This window comes from Thunnus albacares, chromosome 11, assembly GCF_914725855.1.
Source record: "Thunnus albacares chromosome 11, fThuAlb1.1, whole genome shotgun sequence".
Lineage (NCBI taxonomy): Eukaryota > Metazoa > Chordata > Actinopteri > Scombriformes > Scombridae > Thunnus > Thunnus albacares.
In genome coordinates, this window is record NC_058116.1 from 30,256,467 (window position 1) to 30,271,351 (window position 14,885).

General features: G+C 37.3%; 1 protein-coding gene across 3 annotated transcripts in view; it reads right to left on the minus strand.

Moving 5' to 3' along the window:
- LOC122992157 (T-lymphocyte activation antigen CD80-like) overlaps positions 1-14,885 on the minus strand; it is a 37,327-nt gene that overhangs the window by 17,530 nt on the left and 4,912 nt on the right. For 2 of the 3 annotated variants that reach the window (XM_044365803.1, XM_044365801.1), the window contains exons 2-4: positions 13,720-13,963; positions 11,359-11,403; positions 1,553-1,596 (exon numbers count right to left, since the gene is read on the minus strand). In XM_044365803.1, coding sequence (XP_044221738.1) covers positions 1,553-1,596; positions 11,359-11,403; positions 13,720-13,937 — 307 coding nt within the window. In that variant the 5' untranslated portion in view covers positions 13,938-13,963. The remainder of the gene's footprint in view (positions 1-1,552; positions 1,597-11,358; positions 11,404-13,719; positions 13,964-14,885) is intronic. The other variant, XM_044365804.1, reaches the window with a different exon arrangement.

Below are 14,885 nucleotides of genomic sequence, written 5' to 3' on the forward strand. Positions count from 1 at the left end.
CAATTGCGTCTATCTGACCGTAACCAGTCTGTTCAGCTCCTCCATAAGGAGGCACTCTGGTAGTGGCGAGTGGAAATATTGTGATATGTTGCAATATGGATTTTTTTTTTTTGTCCCACCCCTAATAACTAGCAAATGTTTGGAATTTTTACTTTAAAAAAATTGCTAAAACAATTATTTGATTGTCAAAATAGTTGCTATTTAGTTTTCTGTCAATCATCTAATCGATTAATTGTTGCAGCTCTACTTTAAAACACAATGAAGACTGTTCCTGATTAATGAATGACTGTGGTCTATCATAAAAAGGTGAATGATAGTTCAGTTCCTGTTCTTTCACTCCCCTTGGATAAATGGTGTTCTGCATCAGGCGAGATCTGTATTCTGATCTTGCCTGATGTATTTAAATTTGAATAGAGACCAAAGACCTGAGCACACACACACACACACACACACACACACACACACACACACACACACACACAGCAGAAACAGCAGCAGGTGATAGCCGGCAGTAAGACACAGTAATGACTTGGTGTGAAAGATAAACTGCAGCCCATCTCTGAGTTAAACTCTGTGTTACTTGAAGATTTTTCATTGTGCTCATTGTGGGAGGAGCTATTTCAGGTCCCCCTCCTATTCATTTTTCCCATAGAGACTGTTACACGACTCACACTTTGAGCACTTCTACGGCTTGGATCGGCATTAAACTCTTCCAGTTAGGTCATCATAATGTTTACAACTTCAGCGATAAAGCATTTTGAATTCAATATACTCTGATTCATGTTCACAGCTTCTTCTCCATAGCAACAGCAGCTGAAGCTCATGGGTATTGTAGTATTCTTGTATCTAGTATTCTAGTATTCTAGCTATCATGCCATGCCAAAAATCACGGACAAAATGTTATTTCTCAGAAACAAAGTTGAAATAGTTGAAGCTAGTGGTTGTAATATAAACCTGTAGGATCATTACATTATCTGGGAGAGTCCTGTGTTTCTATGTTTAGTAATATTGACAATGTCTTTTAAAGAAAATGGGAATACAGGATGGGGGAAACACTGCTGGAACCAACAATCCCTCCAACTTTGCAACTCTATTATTCTTTTGAGATGTTTCTAAACAAATTAACGTGACCGTAATCTTTAGAGTGAATGTCAACCACTGTGACATGTGACTCACTGACCACACAGAGGAATAAGATATATTAGGCTTTGGATATGCACACAATACTTTTAAGTACGGTGAGTTTGACTCTGCATGTGAGATTTGTTGACAATAAGAAAAATATAGAAAATCTCAAGACTTATCCCTTTAGGTGTTTCATTTAATTAGAGGAGGCTGAGAGTCTGAAAAATGCTAAATTTAAAGAAAAAGCAATTAAATTGATTGAAGGAATTCTTGTTGTGGATGACCTGTGTTGTCTGAGTCTCCATGACACTGACCTCTGCCTCTATACAAATGATCACTGTTTTGACACATCATTTGGTAAGATAAGTAGTGGTAAAACTACCACTTCCCTTTTATGCTGTGCTTTCAAATGATTCAGTGAACTTACCACACAGAAGTAAAATCAAGAGGCTTGAAGAAGACATGTCTGAACTGGAAAACAAAGATAAAAGATCTTTTGGTGTCATATTGTGACAAAAACACATTACCAGTTTCATTACTTCATATATTCATTAAGTTTTATTATCAGTCAGACTAAATGTTTTTTGACACATAATATGCAAAAAGAGACAAGATCATACTTATTTCAAAACATGAAAATTCTTCTGAGTGAAGAATTTAAGATACTTCATTCCAGCTGTTTCCTTCAGTGTTGTCACTTATTAATCCCAATTCAATCAAGTTCATTATGTAAGTGCAACTGTTAAGAAATGAGACGACACTTACCAGAAATACTTCACACACACACACACACGAGCAGCTGTTCCTCCACTTGTCAAGTTCACCTCTGCTATTAAAAAAAAGTGAGAGATAGTGAAACTACTTGCAGCAGCCCAGTGGCTCCTCCTTCCTTTTTGCCATCCGATTGGGTGTAACTCACAAATCAGGTCATGCAGAGGCACAAACACCCACCCGCACACACACACACACACACACACACACTTGAATGCTTTCTGCAATTTACTCTGAATAAGAGCTTTCATTATCAGATCAATTCTGTCATGTAATGTGAATTTAAAACATAGTAACACTTTACAATAGGGTACTAGATCTGGGCGATATAATGAATTAATTTATCAGTATTTTTGTTCTTGCACAATGTGTAAAAATTGTGAGTTATTACAACATGCACAAGAAGTTGAACACTGCTATATCAGCCATTCTGAGTCATGACAGTCCTGTAAACTGATATTAATAGTTACAGTACAAAAATCCAAATCAAAACAACTTTATTGTCCACTTTTGTTGTTTTTGTCTTCAGCTTGCATGACAGTCAACATAAGATATGTTAGTAAAATACATTTTACACTCTGAACTGCTTAAAATGATTTGAAATAATTTAAATTAACTCAAGACAAATTTAAGAAGCGCCAGGTACATGAGATTCAAAGCAATATCGTCATGTCTGTTCATTAACTGATGTATGGTATGTGGAAGGCAGGAGCTGAAAGTGATGATACAGGAGATGTCATGTATCCTCTAAGATTTTGTCTGTCATTCATACAAACATGCACATCTGCTGCTCCAGGTGGCCGGCTGCCTCTGGCTCTCTCATAGTGAATTTAACAAAACACTGATCTGTTCTCTCGGTTTGTGTTTGTTGACGAGGTATCACGAGGTCAAGGTCACTTTTATTGTCTCAGTGAAGTGAGGTATAGCAGGCAGCAGGATCCAGTCTGGGATACAGGCAGTAAACTCACTCTGAAGGTAAATAAAGGCCGAAGGTGCTGCAGCAGACTAGAGAGAGTTGTCTCAGTTGAGACTGATAAGTCTCCCTCAGCTTAATGTACAAAGGGAGCAGCAGCAAGACAGGAAGATCATACTATGTGATATGAATTATCGCTGTCTGGCAACATTGCTTTTACATTCATAACATTTTTCCCAATCACTTGAAGGTTGTCACACAGAATTCAAATGTCAGTTCACTGATTTAGGCTTGTTTGTCTAATTGGGTTAAACTGCTCTTCTAGAAAGCATGTGTAAAATACCCACATGTAAAATACTTGAACCAACTGTCACAACCATACAAACATAACTTTCATAAATCTCTGTAATCTGCCATTGTTATTAAAGAAGTAATGAATATTTAGATTCAGTAACATGATCCTCCTCAGTTTTTTGTGACTTTTGTCATGTCATTTTCAATGGAGGAAAGTAACTTAATACATTTACTCAAGTACTGTACTTAAGTACAGTTTGAAGTACTTTTACTTGAGTATTTCCATGTGATGCTACTTTCTACATTTCAGAGGGAAATATTGTACTTTCTACTCCACTACATTTATTTGACAGCTTTAGTTACTTTTCAGATGAAGATTTGACACAATGGATAATATAACAAGCTTTTAAAATACAACACATTGTTAAAGATGAAACCAGTGGTTTCCAACCTTTTTGTCTTTTGACGTCTTACAAAAAGCAGTGTGTAGTCGGGGTCACATTTCACATGTCTATGAGTTGTTAACAGCTCCACCAAATAGTGATTTTTCCCTCTAAACTTCTCACATGCTTTCATTTCAATAAATGTTCAAATGATCCAATATCCAGAAACTGAAAACAGATTTGTGTATCAGAACTTTGTTTTTTCTTCTTTCCTCTCCCATTAATCATCTCACCACCCCTCAGATTTATCTGCTGACCCTTTGGAGGGGCCCGACCCCTAGGTTGGGAACCACTAGACTAAACTAGCTAACTGTATATAAAGTAGTGTAAACTAGCTCCACCTCCAGCAGCTACAACAGTAACATGCTGCTCTAACACTGATGCTTCACTATTAATAATCTAATGATGTCATATATAATAATATATCAGTCAGAGGGACCAAACCACTACTTTTACTGCAATACTTTAACTACATCAAGCTCATAATACTTATGTACTTGTACTGCAATACTTTAACTACATCAAGCTCATAATACTTATGTACTTTTACTGCAATACTTTAACTACATCAAGCTCATAATACTTATGTACTTGTACTGCAATACTTTAACTACATCAAGCTCATAATACTTATGTACTTTTACTGCAATACTTTAACTACATCAAGCTCATAATACTTATGTACTTTTACTGCAGTACTTTAACTACATCAAGCTCATAATACTTATGTACTTTTACTGTTACTTTAACTATATTTTGCTGTTAATACTTGTGTAGCTTTGCTGAAGTAAGATTTATCATGTAGGACTTTTACTTGTAATGGAGTATTTTTACATCGCTGTATTGGTACTTTTACTTAAGTAAAGGATCTGAATACTTCATCCACTGGTCATTTTCAGGTTACAGGTGCAGCTCCTCAGCTATCACTTCTGAAACACATTTACATGCAAGGAGTGAAAATAAAAGTTCATATATAGATGCCTGCACCACTTTGTTGTGACTGACTGGTTTTTCATGGAGGATAAAAAACACAAACACAAACCTACTGGACCAGTGTTTATCATGCCTACTGTATCTTCACCAGAATCAAATAAAGGTCAAAGACAAATAGTCACACTGGGTATGTGAGAGAATTTGCAGGTTGGTTGTTGTGTTGGGAGCAAAACAAGCCTCCAGGACACTTATACACCCTCTCTCATGAAGACCAGGGCTCTTCACAGAGCGCGGCCTTGAAAAAGAAACTATAGGACGTAAACTGCCAGACGTCCTTGCTGGGAGATTACCGACACAAATGTGGAAGTGTTTGTTGTGCGGTCAGGACAAGAGGGCAGAATCGGTGTTGCCTATGCAGTCTCTGTTCTCTTTTACATGCCTTGCTCAACTCATTTTACAACGAAAATAACATGAAAATAGTTCCTTTTATTACATCCATTTTCCAGTCCTGCACCCAGGCAGTCCAACCCACCTCAGGGCAGAGGAGCAATTTTTAATCCCTCAAAATAGTCTTCAGCTCTCTTCCTGTCAGGATGCATGGAGCATGTGGCCTGAGAGGCAAAATCCAAGGCAAAAAGTCATACAACATCAAGTACACACATCATCTTTTTGCATGTCTGTCTGTCATGGAAGAGGGATCTTCCTCTGTTGCTCTTCCTGAGGTTTCTTCAATTTTTTCCCCCATTAAAGGGTTTTTTGGGGAGTTTTTCCCTTATCCAGATGAAGGGTCTATCACATATATTGGCTGTTTCCCTGCATGGGCCCCAGTTTTCCCTGCTACGAACATGTAGCATCTAGTCAGGGTTGTACATACTAGGGCTGCAACTAATGATTATTTTCATCATCAGTTAATCTGCATATAAATTTGTTGATTAGTCGATAAATCACTTTGTCTATAAAATGTCAGAAAATATAAAAAAATGAAGCTCAAAAAGCAAAGATTTTCTATTTACTACCATGTAAAAGACAGTAAAGCCGCTCACATGCAGCTACATGCTCACATTAGAGAAGATGGAACAAGAGAAGATTCTGCATTTTTTATTAAAAATGGTTTAAACGATTAATCCATTTAAAACTTTTGCAGATTATTTTTCTAGTAATTAATCAATAAACGGGTTGTTGCAGCTGTAGTACATACCAATACACACTGTACTCTATATAATTCTGTATGTGTGAACCTTTTATTCCTGAAAACAGTGGTGTAATAGGGTGTAAATTTTTGTATTTCAGCTCATGTTTATACTCTTGACTCAGACATGGATGTTTTGTTTTGTACATTTCATTTGGTGAAGATGCAAAACTTAACCAGGAACACTGTTTGCTCTTTGGTATTAAAACTGTTGTGCTATTCATGCAAACAAAGATCATCTTGTTGTGTTACCTGTTGCACACAGAGACGTCACTACTTTGCATCAAGCCTGCAGTTTATCACATGTCTCACTCAAGCTTGTAAGAACATGTTTAACTCCATTCAGATATTTTTACAATATGTCGTCACACAGATAGAAACTTTAAAATGAAAGCAAAAATACTGAGTGACAGACACACCGTGACGAGATAATTATATTGTCCATATTCGTGACACTTTTCTGTTTGCTGCTGACTTTTATTAACTCAAACTTGGAGTTTCTGATTCATATCTCATGCTGCACTGTAACTTTTATTCTGCTGTTTTATTCAATTTTATCATATTTTTCTCTTTTTAACTGTATTTAAATGTGTATAAGGTCAGGTCTCTTGCTGTACATGTTTAGACAACAATGTTTCACTTCCTCCTCTCCTCTCTACTGTCCTCCTCCTTATTCCTCTGAACCCGCCTGTGATCTCTTCACTCTCGTACCAATGTGGCAACAGGAAAAAGTATAATAGCATAACATCAGCTGCACAACGCCCACCAGTCACTCTAATGCATAACATGTCACTTTCATATATGTCATCAAACTGGACTTTACATTGTGCATTGCATTCAGCCTCCACTGTTACATCATTTATTTATTGTATGTCACATTTTATTTTATAAATTTTACCCATTTATATCCCATTTCTCAATTATTATTCTATTTAAATAATAGTAGATAATAGATAACAGATTAAATTTTTAATTCAATTTTAATACTTGATTTCATTATTTATATTACTTCACTTTTGTTCTGTTTTTATTTTTCTATGTTGCATTTATGGGAACAAACACCAAGACACAGTCTTTGTATGCTGCATACTTGGCTTATTAAACTGACCACTAGGAGGAGCCACATGCTCCTTCTAGTGGGAACTAGAAGGAGCATGTGGCTAGATATAGTTGGGCTCGCCTCTACACACAGCACCGGCTCTGGAACCAAACTCCTGAAGAGAGGCTGGACTCTCTACTTTTTCTGAGTTGCCCAGGGTGAGAGGTAGTCCTCACAACTATCCCCACACCCACCTTTACAAAATAGTGATAGTGGCCAGACTCCAAATGGAGATGTTGTGAGTTATGGCTCACCCAGAGCAACTGAAATCTTACAGCCTGGCCAGGTGAGCCAGGTACACAAGTGACTACTGTAGTATCTGTAAATAATTAATATACACCCTGAAAAACTCTATATTTCAGCAGGGCCAACCTTGGCAAGGACAACCAAGGTGGTAATTAGATTTGTGATCAGAGAAGCAAGTAAAGGTACATTTACAAGGTGAAATGGCCCAGTGTAAATTATTAAATCACTGTCTGGGGAGAGCAGAGTGTGAGAATGCTTTCTGCGTTTTATTTATAGTATATGGGTCATGCTGTCTATTTAGTAGTATTCATCACAATTACAAAACCTGAGGTTTGGTATATGGGTATATATATTCTACCCATGTGGGGGGTGTGACACCAACAGCAGAGAAGTGATGACATTAAATTTCCTTTTGAGGTCAAGCCTTCAACATGATGGTATGTTCTTAGAGATACAGTAGTAATAAACACATTCTAACCATTGGAAGCAGACCTGTTAAATTTGAGCATTCAAGTTCATTCTTGACCTTTAGGAACAGTATGTGTAACAAATAATCTCAGCTCAAAAGGTCCACTGACTATTTAGAGCTTTTAACTGCATCTCACCATCTGTCCTAAGAGTGGAACTTCAGTCACATGATAACAGAAACAGACAACATCAACATCATATTCAAGCCTGAATCTGATCCAGAATATGACTTTCAACAACACCAACGACCTCAACAACAAAGATTACAGAACGGACGGCTGTTTATGGACATGCTCAACAAGCTGACATCATCTCACCTGGAAAGTTAAAAAAAACTTTGCAAACGAAGCGTCCAGGGCAGCTGAAACCTGGGCTTTGTCTCACAGGGAGCATTTTTACATGTGTTCAACTCAAGTTTTGGAACTTTGACCATTTTTAACATCCAACATCATAACAGAATATAAATGTATATAAATGTGCTTTTGTTGCCTCAACTGAACCACACACAGCAGTCAGGATGTGAACTTACGTTTACACCTGTTGTGTAGTATTTAAATGTAACTTCAATCTTTAAATGTTCTGTGAACATAATCCAGGCAGAGATTATGTTCAGCAAGGCAGCATTACTGGAAACAGAATTTAGTAGAAACGTCATTTCTAGGAGATAGAGTCACATGACCGAAGTATGACGGAGGTCACCTGAGCAAACTCAATTAGCTGATATGAGATGTGGTTGAACGTTCAGAATAAGATAGTTGGTGGACCACTGAGCTTTGATTGTTTTGTAATATAGGACTGTTTGACAGTATGAATACAGGATATTCTTGTGGATAGGCTCAGAAGGTGGGTACATCTGTACATAAACTGTTTTGTACACAAGGTGTCTGTGTGGTTGATGATATCTTTATATCCAGCAACAAAAAGGTAGCGAATAACAATCGCAATAGAGAATACATTGAAGTTACTCATGTTGGGCCTTGGCTACAAGTTTGGCTATCAGCAATAACTAATGATTACCAAAGTTAATTATTAATTATTAAAATCAATAAAAAATATCAATAAGAATTAATAATAACAGGGCACCACCCTGGAGTTAGGGAAAAAGACAGCCAATTCAGTCTCAAAATGTACTAATCTATCAATTTGGAACTTTGATTAATAATTAACTTAATAACTATAATCAAATAATCACCATATCAATAACTAGTAAAGGTTGAAGGATTTTGGAGTTCTTTGCAGAACAGAGGTTGGCAAAACTCATTCTTGTGCAACATTAAAACAGACAGCATGTATATATGTATAAAAGGTAAAAGAGCAAAACACACAATATTAATCTAGCTATTAGTGTACCTATATACAACTGTATGTGTGTAAGTGGGAGTCCGTGTGTGTGTGTGTGCATGTGTGCATGCATGTGTGGCAAGATGACGTACGTGATCTGGTGTGATGACATTGTGCAAGAGTTTAGATAGCGGACGTGACTATGGGAGGGAAGTCAATTCAATTCAATGTATGAAAAACACGTGGGAGAGCTGCAAGCTAGTAGCTGCTGCTGCTCCAGCAGTGATTTTTTAAAATCTTATAGCGCCACCTACAGGTGAAATTGTATCAAATGCTACAGACTTGTTCAGCATCCCCAACTGTACAACTTTGCTGGATTTGTTATCATGGGATATTATATTTAAGTGATACGCAACCTAATAAGTAGTATAGTGGTGTTTCACTAATGGCCACAAGGTGGTGCTATTGGTGCCATGTTTCAATATGTCATGCACATTCTCATGAAGAACTTGTGTACCAAGTTTCCTTTCATTAAAGACAACAAAATTGTAAAAATATAATGTTATAATATTACAGCAGCACTCCTTGTGGGTAGAATTGTATCAAATGTTACACACTATTCCCAAATTTGATGTCAATCCAATTTAAAACTGAAGAGTTTGGTAAACAATTATAGACAAACAGTGATATCCGAAAACAAACTGCTTTTTGGGAGGTCATCTAAATATGGAATGTACCAAGTTTGGTTAAGATTAGATGAAATATGTGTCAAAAGTAAAAAGTAGAAGTATGCGATTCAAAACGCAGTGTTTCTTTGGAGCCGTTTCTAAACAAACTAACATGACCGTAATCTTCAGGGTGAATGTCACCCAGTGCAACGTGTGTCTCACTGATGTGTTTTAAACAGAGGAATAAGATATATCAGGCTTTGGATACACACACAATACTTTTAAGTGCGATGAGTAAATTGTTGGTTTGACTCTGCACGAGATTTGCTGACAATAAGTAAAATATAGAAAATGCCCAGACTTATCCTTTTAGTTGTTTCATTTAATTAGAGGAGGCTGAGTGTCTGAAAAACGTTGACCTACTTGTGTTAGGTCTGAATCTCTGTGACCCATGAAGTCTGTCTGTATACAAATTTCCCCTGAAATGAGGCATCATTTCAGATGCATTTTTTATTACTACAGCTCAAATCGGTGTTGGGTTTCACAAGCTGACCACATGTGGCCTACTCACAGCACACACACACACAGAGCTCTTTTCTTTACGGCAGAAGACACGAGAGCCTGCCTAAGACTCAGTAACTAAGTTATCTAGTGCTAGAAGCTACCACACAAGTCTGCTGGCTGATTTAACAAGAACAGGAGCCAAAAAGCAGAGTTAGCTTGCCAGTAACTCTAAAAGGACTGCACAAAGGAGTGACCTGGGCCCTCTGACCTGCATGACTGGAGCACCATCTACCCAGCAAAGCCTGCATCCTTCAGCCTTGGAGCCAAACTCATCTCTGCCTGACTCATCCATGGATTCACCAGCTAAAAAGCAGCACAACACAAAGCATCTCTCTCCATCCATGGACTCGGTAACAACTGGGCATAGCCTAGCAACATATAGTGTAGCATAGCACGGCTAAGCAAGACTGTTTAACTTAATCAATGTACTATACTAATGTTATTCAGTGAACTATTGCTGTGATGTCTTGTTCATGGTTAGGTTATTGCATAACCACACCACTAAGAGAACCACACAGTTAAGAGGTTTGAAGGCTAGCTCTCCACACTTTGTTTCAGGCAGCACGTGTAGTTCAAGAAGCCACATGGTTTGTTCTATCGGCCATATTGACTGCATGCCATGTGCTCGATCACCTTGCTGTTGTCTTCTCCCCTACACACATACACTTGTATATAGGTACATTTAGCTAGATTAATATTGTGTGTTTTGCTCTTTTACCTTTTTGTTAAATAAATGCTCTTGGATATACATGTTGTCTGTTTTAACGTTGCACAGTAATGAGTTTTGTGAAACTCTGCTCTGTAAAGAACTCCAAAATCCTTCAACCTTAACTAGCTATTATTATGGTAATTTTAGTTATAGTTATTAAGATAATTATTTATTTGAGTTCAAAATTGATAGCTTAGTAAATTTTATGAGACTGAATTGGCTGTCTTTTTCCCTGGTGCCCCGTTATTATTAATTCTTATTAATAGTTTCTATTGATTTTAGTAATCAATAATTATCTTTGATAATCATTTATTATTGCTGATAGCCAAACTTATAGCCAAGGCCAAACACCAGTAAAACCACTACTTCACACTAAATCACAAAGCTTGAAGAAGACATTTCTTCACTGGAAAACAAAGATGAAAGCTCCTTTGTTGATCTATGATTAATACTTTCTTATAGTTATGTCATATTGTGAAAACAGATCACCAGTTTCATTCATTATTGATATATTCATTAAGTTCAATTATGAGGCAGACTAATTTTTTTTTGATACTTCATTTCAGCTGTTTCTTTCAGTGCTGTTACGTATTAATCCCAATTAATTAAAGTTCATTATGTAAGTGCAACTGTTAAGAAATGAGATGACACTTACCAGAAATACTTCACACACAAGCAGCAGTTTTCTCCACTCTGGCTTCTGTTAAAAAGGAAAAAAAAATGTGTGAATGTGAAACCACTTGTTTGAGCCAAGTGGTACCACCTTTGCTATTTGATTGGCTATAACTCACAATTGAGGTGCAGAGCTCTGATATGCAATGTGAATTTAAAACATAGTATCACTTTACAGTAGAGTACTAGATCTGGACGATATAATGAAAAAATTTGATTTATCAGAATTTTTGCTCTTGCACACTGTGTAAAGATTATGAGTTATTACAACATGCACAAAAAGTTAAATGCTGCTATTTTAGCCATTCTGAGTCACAACAGTCCTGTAAACTGTGATGTTTATAGTTACAGTACAAAAATCACACTATTATTATATCATATATTTGATGAGTGTAGACGCACTCCTGTCTCACAAGAATACACGTAGTTCACAGTGAGAGTTGAGATACATGCTGCTCGCAACAGGACCAAGAAGACAGAAAAAGTGCAGAAATAACATAATAAAAAATAAAATAATAAAAGCAAACTGTTTGGTAAGTTTGCTTTTATGTCAGCATGTATTTTCTATAACAGTCATGTTGAGTGTCATAGAACATTCAGTGATTTAGAGCCTCTGTTTTCCTCTGATGAGTTCTGACGACAACTGACTACAGCTGTTTACATCCTGGCATTAGCATTAGCCTGCTTCAGCACCTCTATGGAAACTAATGGAAACTGGAGAAAAGTGCATCAGGTGGAATTAAAAGAGTTAAAAATTCAAATTCTTAGATTAAATACAAGAAGCTGTACTTTTGATGATCATCCTTTTCTGTGTTGTTTATCCATATAAAATACTGATGCACCTCAATGTTGACTTAGTGTTTTTGTAAAAATGAATGTCTTAACTAAGATAACTTCTGTGTTTGCTGTGTGTTTGGTTATATATCATTTATTATCGGGATTATCTTTAAAGTGACACATTAAGATGTAACGTTTTATGTTAACAGACGTCCAGGTCAGACAGGACGTTGGTTGGACCATTGAACAACATAAAGCAGATATGTGATTTCAATTTAGTTTACAGTACAGTTCTGTTGCAATGTGCCAGAGATTACCCTCTAAGAAAGTCAAATTAGGGTCTAACAGTGGGAAATTTAGATGCAATGACCAGGCAGCTTCCATAGCTAATGTTACTAGGGTTGGATAGTGACATCTAGTGCAAATATGTACAAATATGACTTGGTTAAGGTAAACTGTAGTTAATAACAGCGACAGATATGCAGGCCTATCAGTGCATTTTGCAGAGCAAACAGTGGCAGATCTAGAAAACTTTACTTGGGGTGGTAGAGGTTTAGGCATTGTAAACTGTTTGTATTGGCTGAGCGCCATGGTGAAACTATTCATGAACTCCAGTGGTGTAAAACATCTGTCATATCCGATAGAAGAACCAGGTTTAAATCCTAGCTTTTCAAAAACAAGCAACAGCCATTAACCACATCAATAGCTCCAGCCATAACTACAGCAACATGACATCCAGGGACTACAGATGCAAATTAGCTTCGAGCTATCTCTGGTGCAGTGCATCTTTAATGTTTAAAACTGCACACTGTCCTAGTCAATACATAAATCAATCAATACACCGCTATAGCCACAGCAAAAGGCACAGCTACTTAAGCAGTCTAGATAGATTTTAGTGAGTAAAACAAGCTGAAACTGTAAATAGGACTCTGAAAACTGATGGGCACACCCAGCACCAGCAGGCCACTTGTAATTTTAAAGCACAAACTCAGTGGGTACTGTACAGAAATGAAAGCAGACATAACCTACCTGATGCACGAGCCAACAAATGACCTCAACTGTAAGGATTCTCTGCATTTCCTCCTGGTACCGCTCTTATGTTTTGGAAGTATGACGTGTTTAACAAACACACTCCTAAAGGCCGATAGTGCCTCAGCAGACTAGAAGTATTTTACACATGCCGTTTATAGCAACAGATTATGATGTACACACGCACAGACACACACACACACACACACACACACACACACACAGAGTCGTGTATCCATTACTTCAGAGGACAATACACTGATTTAATTTCCCGGAGACTCATCATAACCTTAACCATAACCACCACATGCCAAACCCTAACCTTAACATAACCCTAAACTAACCTAAACTTTAAACCAAGTCTTCACCCTAAAATTTACGTTAAGGGTACTTACGTTATTTGCTTTTTGTCCTCATAAGTGAGGCGAGTCCCCACAACATGTGGAATACCTGGACCACACACACACACACAGTGGCTGGGAACTATACACCAAAATTCAAACTAAATTCAAGAAATTCAAGAGTACAGAAAACTTACCTAACGGGTGACGGACTGCCAAGAGGAACATCCCTGAGAGAATGAACATACATGTCCCATGCATCATAGAGGAAAACATCCAGCCTCATTCTTATCATGAGTGTCATCACCAACAGTTTCAAAGTTGGATGTCCATGTAAAATAGTCCATGTACTCAGACCATCAGAATGCTTTTTCCTCTTCTGACAGAAATAGTTGAGTACTTTTTGTTGTCGCATCCCTCTTGGAAAATCATTTATGTGACCTGAAGAGGAAAAGGAAATGTGGCTCCAGTATTCTTTGCCGAAGAACAACACATACATTTTCAAGGAGTAGCTTCCTTTTTAGATTAGAGGGAAATCCAGCATGTAAAACGACAAGTTATTAGTGTTACAAGTGTTCAAAAAGCTAGGATGACTTCACTTTCTTCCTTCCAGAAAGTGTATTTCATCTATGCATGTGTGATACCCACAGCAGGTCCAATGGTCACGAAGCCTAAAGAAAATGTTTGTGGTTATCTTTACAGGCAGTGACTTGCAGCTCATCTGTTTAATACGCTATTATAATCTGTGGAATTTCCTGTTATTCTCTGAAACGGATGCACTTCAGTTTCTCTCACACTCTCACCAGCATGTAAGATTGCTTTGACACTATGAATACATTGCATTGTTTAATTTAATTATGCTTTAAACTGCATAGTAGTAGGTTTTCATTTTGGTTGTAATAACTATGCCTTATCATGTTTCTTTCATGGCATAATTCATGTAATTCAGTGCAACTTTCTGTTTTTTTCTGTTTCATGTGTTGTGAAACATGTGTTTTAACATGTGATGCATTCAGGGGCACATGTGGTTTTCAGACGTTTCAATGTGAAACTTCAGGGGCACATATTATTTTCGGATGTTTCACATGTGAAACTTCAGGGGCACATGTGGTTTTCGGACGTTTCACGTGTGATACATTCATGGCACGTGGTTTTCGGACGTTTCACGTGTGATACATTCATGGCACATGTGGTTTTCGGACGTTTCACGTGTGATACATTCAGGGCACATGTGGTTTTCAGACGTTTCACATGTGATACATTCAGGGCACATGTGGTTTTCGGACGTTTCACATGTGATACATTCAGGGCACATGTGGCTTTCGGACATTTCACATGTGATACATTCAGGGGCACATGTGGT